The sequence below is a fragment of the Pseudorasbora parva genome, chromosome 4 (genome assembly GCF_024679245.1).
Source record: "Pseudorasbora parva isolate DD20220531a chromosome 4, ASM2467924v1, whole genome shotgun sequence".
NCBI classification, from domain to species: domain Eukaryota; kingdom Metazoa; phylum Chordata; class Actinopteri; order Cypriniformes; family Gobionidae; genus Pseudorasbora; species Pseudorasbora parva.
The window spans coordinates 57,461,182-57,467,949 of NC_090175.1; the positions used below are offsets into that span (position 1 = coordinate 57,461,182).

The following is a 6,768-nucleotide window of genomic DNA, read 5'->3' on the forward strand; positions in this document are numbered from 1 at the left end:
GAACGGGGCCTTATAGTCCATATAGAGTTTGCTTTTTTGCATTAAATTCAAAAAATGTAATGAGACAGCATCTTTTCAGAAGATCCCAAAACCGTGAGACACAGAGGCTCGAGCATGAAGGAATATGAGACAGACATTAACCACCGAAGAGAATTCAGCCAAGTCAACATATTTGTGTCTTTCTGCCCACATTCCAGCACATTCCTGCCTGTTAAAACAACAGCGGCGGGGAATAATTAGCTCCACGTGTTCAGGCCGACATATCACCGTCTCGAGTGCACGAGGATAAAACCCGTTCACAGATGGAGACCTTTGTGTTGTAATTTGTCTGTAGTGTCTTATTCAGTAATAGCAGCTATTTTCCCACTTCATTTGGAATGGGAATGGGAATATGCGTCCGTCATGCGTCTTCCTGGATGAATCCTCTTCCATATTGGAGCATTGCGGAGCCAGTTGGCTTCCAGAGCGGATCGTTGTCCGTCATTCTGTCGCTGCTGAAACCATTTAACCTTCTCACTGCATAGTTTCATGGTTTAAGTGTATTTTTTAATATCTTAGGCCCTGTTTACATCTGGTATTAAGATGACCTTTGGTCGATCAGGGCCCGTATTTATCAAGCATCTCAGAATTACTCAAGAACACTGCTAAGAATTGACTTAAGAGTAAAAAAAATCTTGGCTCAAAGCTGCGCTTAAACGTTAGTTATCAAGCGTCCCAATCATACTTTAAGTAAAGTGTAGGACTAAATCTGAAGTGTCAGTCTTAGAGATGATTTACGACACTTTGCTGTGCCACAAACAGGATTTTGGATGATGTCATAGGCACGAACCAATCACTGAAGAGATGTCCTTATTTAAGAATATCCTCAGATAAATTCACATTAAATGGTGAAGTTCCTAAGAGGAGTTTACATCTAACACACATTTGACTATAAAGAGTTACAAAGAGAATACATTATAATATACACATTTGAAGTGAAAGATAAACATGTTTTCATCCATGTCTTAATTACAATTTCTAATGGTGTGCTGTTAACTGACCTGCCTATAGGCCCCTTCACGGTTGACGTCACAGGAAAATTCACAGTTCGCAGTGCGCATGTCAGGGTCAGAAATTTCATCCCATTGAATTGTAGGTTAACCAGAGAATTTCTCGTCAAGAAAAAAATGCCTACTTGCATTGTGAACTGTGAAAATCGCACCAGTTGTGGAGTCAAGTTTTTCAGGATTTCCACAGGATCTCATCCGTTAAAGAACATCGACGACATACGTGGGTGCAAGCTGTAACGGGCGGGGTGTGTTAATGTCACGCAGGTTGGAGGAATAACTGCTTTTAATGAATTAGCTTGAGATTGAATTCATGCTAGATTTTTTGCTATAAATTATAGGCATGGCATCTGAGGACAAATTCTCTTTTTTTTCCTCTGTTATTTTGCTTCATTTCCAGATTCGTTCATAAGCTCGTAATTCTTAAAGGAACTCAGACGAATTTTTAAGTTTATATTGATCGGTATATCTTTGTGAGTTCAGTCTATAGAAGAAAAAAAACGAACCGGATTGGTGTTTGCAACGCAGAGTTTTTACCAGAGCCCCCCCCCCCCCCCCCCCCCCCTCAGCTAAACGGCAGCTCTGGGGGCATAAACGTAACGGGTGTCTTTGTGCCTCTTAACAGACACAAAATGCAATTAAAATGTCTGTCCAACATGAACAGGTCCCTCACACGACAACGAGATGCGTTTAGCCACTTAGCCATTGTTTAAATTCATCTAAACAGTGTGTTAGCCGGCTGGCTGTGTCTCGCGCTGAAGTCCCGTGGGAACTCAGCGGTAGCCGGAAAAAGGCAGTCCAGTGGGGAAGAGCATCGTGTGTGTGCAGCACGATTTTTTTATTAGGCTACTACACATCTTTCCTCAGGCCGAGTGTGCCCAAATGGAAGGATAAATAAAGTGTACATTACCTCCACAGTGGCTGCACTCGTCTTTAACCACGGAATGGCATTATTCTTCCACCGGCCGGCTGTGTTGTGTCTGTGTAAGTTAGTCAAGTGTTCGCTGCAAATTTTCACAATTCGGAAAGGCACAAACACGAACCATTTCTTCTTCACTCGCGAGCCCGATCGGATCATCACTCTAGTGATGTCCGGTCATGAACGAATCGTTCTTTTGAACCGGTTCCTTTTAGTGAACCGGGCGAACCAGTTCACCGATTAGGAGTGAATCGCTCTAAACGGTTCGCGTCTCAAATGAGCGCTGATCGCACACGTTACTTTAGTTACTCACTTTCTGACATGAGTGACAGTCCCTCCGAATATAAATAAACTAATGTCTTGAATTATTTATATATTGAGTCATGTTTTGCTGAGAGATCTGATGAACTCACGAGCCGCTGATACTGTGCATGAGCGAGTAACTGAACGAGCAGCGGTCGGATCAGCAGGACAGAATCGAAAACCGTTTCTCTCGGACACGTTCAATACTGAGGACCGACGAGCCGATGAGCGAGCCTCTTCACACACATGACGCTCTTTCCAACTGGACTGTTGTTCCGGCTACAACGGAGTTCCCACAGGACTTCAGTGAGACACAGCTAGCCGGCTAAAACAGGTGAATTTAAACAATGGCTAAGTGGCTAAACTCATCTTGTTGTCATGTAAGGGACCTGTTCATGTTAAACAGACATTTTAATTGCATTTAGTGTCTGTTAAGAGGCACAAAGACACCCTTTACGTGTATGCCCCCAAAGCTGCATACTGAGGGGGGGCTCTGGTTATTAACTGTAATAACTCCGCGTTGCAAACACCAATCCGGTTCGTTTTTTTTCTATAGACTGAACTCACAAAGATATAACGATCAAAATAAACTGAAAAATTCGCCAGAGTTGTCCTTTAATGTACGCACATGCGCTCTTCAAAAAAGGTGCATTGACAAACTAAAAGACATAAATGACATTTGTATGTATTCAAAATAAAATATATGATCATACTGAATGTCAGCTTGCTTTATTTTGCTCAAGATAAGGATTTATTAAGTCCACATGTCATGGAAACAAGAAAATCCGCTGCACAGGTCAAGAGCTATCGCTGCAACCACACACGTTTGCGATGATGTTTATGGATGTTCGTTCGAACGATGATTTCGGGAAACACAGACTCGAATGTTGATAACAATGAAACTTATAATGCTTTTGGCTAACGGTGCTTTTGTATATTCATTTAATCTAGCACAAACAATATAAATTGGTACGTTTATAGTCATTGTCTGTGTTTTATATGTGCCTTATAAATACTTGCCCTTTGTAGTGGACCTAAGCTGGTCCATTACCTGACTTAAGCCAAGGTAAAAAAAAAAGAAGTGGTAATTTATTGTTAGTAGTTAGCCGCAGGCTAGTGCCAACATTGTGACAACGACGGTAGAGTTAAGCCATGGTAAGTAAACAAAATGTTTTCTGTAAACTGTAGACTGATTCAATAGTTTGGTGAAGTTTGATATCTGGCCGTTTGACCTGTGGAATGCTGCAGACAGACTTAAGACTAAAATGGCACTTTGAGAAGCTTGATAAATACGGGCCCTTATTACAATTTGTAGTTGAAAACAAATTCAACTGGACTGCTTTCGTAGTGTAAATGCTCATGTGGTCAAATGCAATAGATCAACATCTAAAAGATCCCCTACTCTCCGCAGACTGACCTCACGCGTAACCATCATGGGACGGGATTTATACTTTGACTCGAGCGGCGTTCTGTTGAAAATTGAGCCCATGACCCTGGCGTTTCTAGCATCGTGCTCTGCCAGTTCTACTACAGGAGCTCTTTCTTGTGATTTTGGAGACTTTGGCATGTCTTATACAGTCAGCAGAGAACCGTCATGATACTGTGAGCTGCTTATGCAGAAACCCTAGTTCCATCCGGCTATAAGGGTCACTCAAACCCATGTGAGCCTTGACTGCCTCAGTCTCACATTGAGATTTATGTCCATATAACTGTACACTTGATTGATCGAATGGTTGGTTTGGTTTGGTTTGGTTTGGTGGGGGTTGTGGGTTGGTTTGGCTGGGGTTGTTTGGTTGGTTTGGTTGGGGTTGTTTGTTGGTTGGTTGTTTGGTTTGGTTGGGGTTGTTGGTTTTTTCGGTTGGGGTTGTTGGGTTGGTTTGCCTGGGGTTGTTTGGTTGGGGTTGTTGAGTTGGTTTGGTTGGGATTGTTGGGTTGGTTGGTTGGGGTTGGTTGTTGGTTGATTGGTTTGGTTGGGGTTGTTGGATTTGTTTGGTTGGTTGGGGGAGTTGGTTTGGTTGGGGTTGTTGGTTGGTTTGGTTTGGGTTGGTTGGGTAGTTTTGTTGGTTTGGTTGGGGTTGTTGGGTTAGTTTGGATGGGGTTGGTTGGTTTGGGTTGTTGGGTTGGTTTGGTTGGGGTTGTTTGTTGTTTGGTTGGTTTGCTTGGGGTTGTTGGGTTGGTTTGGTTGGGGTTGTGGGTTGTTTGGTTGGTTTGCTTGGGGTGGTTGTTTGGTTTAGTTGGGGTTGTTGGGTTGGTTTGGCTGGGGTTGTTGAGTTGGTTTGGTTGGGGGCGTTGGTTTGGTTGGGGTTGGTTGTTGGTTGGTTGGTTTGGTTGGGGTTGTTGGGTTTGTTTGGTTGGGGTTGTTGAGTTGGTTTGGTTGGGGGCGTTGGTTTGGTTTGGTGGGGGTTGGCTGTTGGTTGGAGTTGTTGGGTTTGTTTGGTTGGGGTTGTTGAGTTGGTTTGGTTGGGGGCGTTGGTTTGGTTTGGGTTGGTTTAGTTAAGGTTGTTTGTTTGGGTTGGTTTGGTTTGGTTTGGTTGGGGTTGGTTGTTGTTTGGTTGGGGTTGGTTGGTTGGTTGGTTGGTTGGTTGGTTGGTTGGTTGGTTGGTTGGTTGGTTGGTTGGTTGGTTGGTTTGGTTGGGGTTGTTGAGTTGGTTTGGTTGGGGGCGTTGGTTTGGTTTGGTTTGGGTTGGTTCGGATGGGGTTGTTGGGATGGGTTGGGTTTGTTGGTTTGGTTGGTTTTAATGAGATATAGAATGTTCTCTGAGCATTACTTTTGAATGTTACATTAGTTTAAAACATTGAGAGAACCTTGACAGAACGTTCAGGACTGCTCCTTGTTTGCTGGGTCTGTGGTTGAATCTGCTGAAGTCCTGCAGGAGAATGAGGAGGTGTTCCTCCATGCAGGTGTTCAGTTTGTTCTGAATCCTCCATTCCCTCTGACTTTTTCCTCTTGTCCTCCATCCTGTCCAGTCGGCACTGATCAATCAGATGTCCTTGCTCTCTTTCTCTCTCTCTCTCTCTCTCTCTCTCTCTCTCTCTCTCTCTCTCTCTCTCTCTCTCTCTCTCTCTCTCTCTCTCTCTCTCTCTCTCTCTCTCTCTCGCTCTCTCGCTATTTTAAAGCCATGGAAGATCTTCTTTCTTTTGACTTAATTTGGTGTTATGGTGGGGCTTTGTGTGAGGTCGTTGAAAATAACTTAGTCTTTGCACCTATCCTGCATTAATATTGTGTTGTTGTTGTTGTTTTGTGTGTGATTTATTTGATTTTTTTTGGTTTTGTTTTTAAATGATTTTTTTATTGTCTAGATAATGTGTTAATAATTGTAATAAAGTTTTGTGAAAAATCAAAAAAAAAATCTCTCTCTCTCTCTCTCTCTCTCTCTCTCTCTCTCTCTCTTTCTCTCTCTCTCTCTCTCTCTCTCTCTCTCTCTCTCTCTCTCTCTCTCTCTCGATCAATCTCTATAATATGACCTATAACAGGCCACAAGGTTTCTGTCTCTCTTTTGTCATCCATCTGTTTTTCATTGGATGAATTTATCAAGTCTTAGTATTATACAAAAATCACTGTGATTAAATGGAGCAATGCCACTAACTTACTGCAGTTTTGAGTAATGTGACATTATTTTCGCAACTTTTGATGCAACTTTTTTTATTCCACATCAAAATGCATCATATATCAAATGTAAGATTTACCTTTGGTTGCACTACCATAATTTGTTTCTGCATAGCACTGAATGAATGATCCTTTAATTAGCATTATTTGAAAAGAAAAGCCATGTTTTCCTTTACCATGAGAAGTTCATGCATTTGCATTTATTTAAGGCATAGCTTTGAACACACAGAATAATTCACAACTTCTTCAAGGTTTTATGGATCTATACCTATAGCTGTAATTGCTTCAACATTTTCAGTATTTTTCACCGTCTTTCTTTTCATATTCAGTGAATGATGTTTTGTATTATGGATAATGAGGCAATACTGTTACTGTATGGATATTTCCACTGAGAAACTAACATGTGACCACATGACAAACGGCATGCTTTTACTGTTTCCCTTCGGAGACGTTTCTGGTGAAAGTGAGTTTGTTTATTCAAATATAGGCTGAATGTTGCGTGCTTGCAAATGCAAATCCTCGTTAATGTTGCATTCTGTAATTTAATGTAATGCTGCATTGAACTCATCAAACCCAACATGTTTGGATGTGTGGTGCAGAATGCATTCAAATCCTACAGGAACATTTCATTGCTCAGAAGTTGCTCTGAAAGCTTGGTGCTTATGGCATAGTGATAAACACTTACCAGATGTATACACTTATTCATCACAAGCCATCACAATTTGGCCCTTGTCAAACTCTCTCAAATCCTTACGCTTGCCCATTTTTCCTGCTTCTAACACATCAGCTTTGAAGACAAAACATTCACTTGCTGCCTAATATATCCCACCCACTAACAGGAGCCGTGATGAAGAGATCATCAGTGTTATTCACCGATCATAATGTTATGCCTG

At 41.9% G+C, this 6,768-nt stretch overlaps 1 protein-coding gene across 1 annotated transcript; it reads right to left on the bottom strand.

Moving 5' to 3' along the window:
* Positions 1–4,498: 4,498 nt before the first annotated feature.
* On the bottom strand, positions 4,499–5,226 carry LOC137073825 (sporozoite surface protein 2-like). The gene is made up of 2 exons (XM_067442526.1): positions 5,085–5,226; positions 4,499–5,025 (listed from the first exon to the last, which is right to left on the bottom strand). Exons 1-2 carry the CDS (start codon positions 5,224–5,226, stop codon positions 4,499–4,501), a joined length of 669 nt encoding a protein of 222 aa, XP_067298627.1.
* Between the last annotated feature and the right edge of the window lie 1,542 nt (positions 5,227–6,768).

Bases quoted from the DNA above. Each gene is read 5' to 3' on its own strand.
- LOC137073825 (XM_067442526.1), bottom strand. From the start codon at position 5,226: ATGGAGGACAAGAGGAAAAAGTCAGAGGGAATGGAGGATTCAGAACAA. The intron at 5,026-5,084 runs GTTCTGTCAAGG...AGTAATGCTCAG, and splicing joins AACAAGGAGCAGTCCTGAAC to AGAACATTCTATATCTCATT.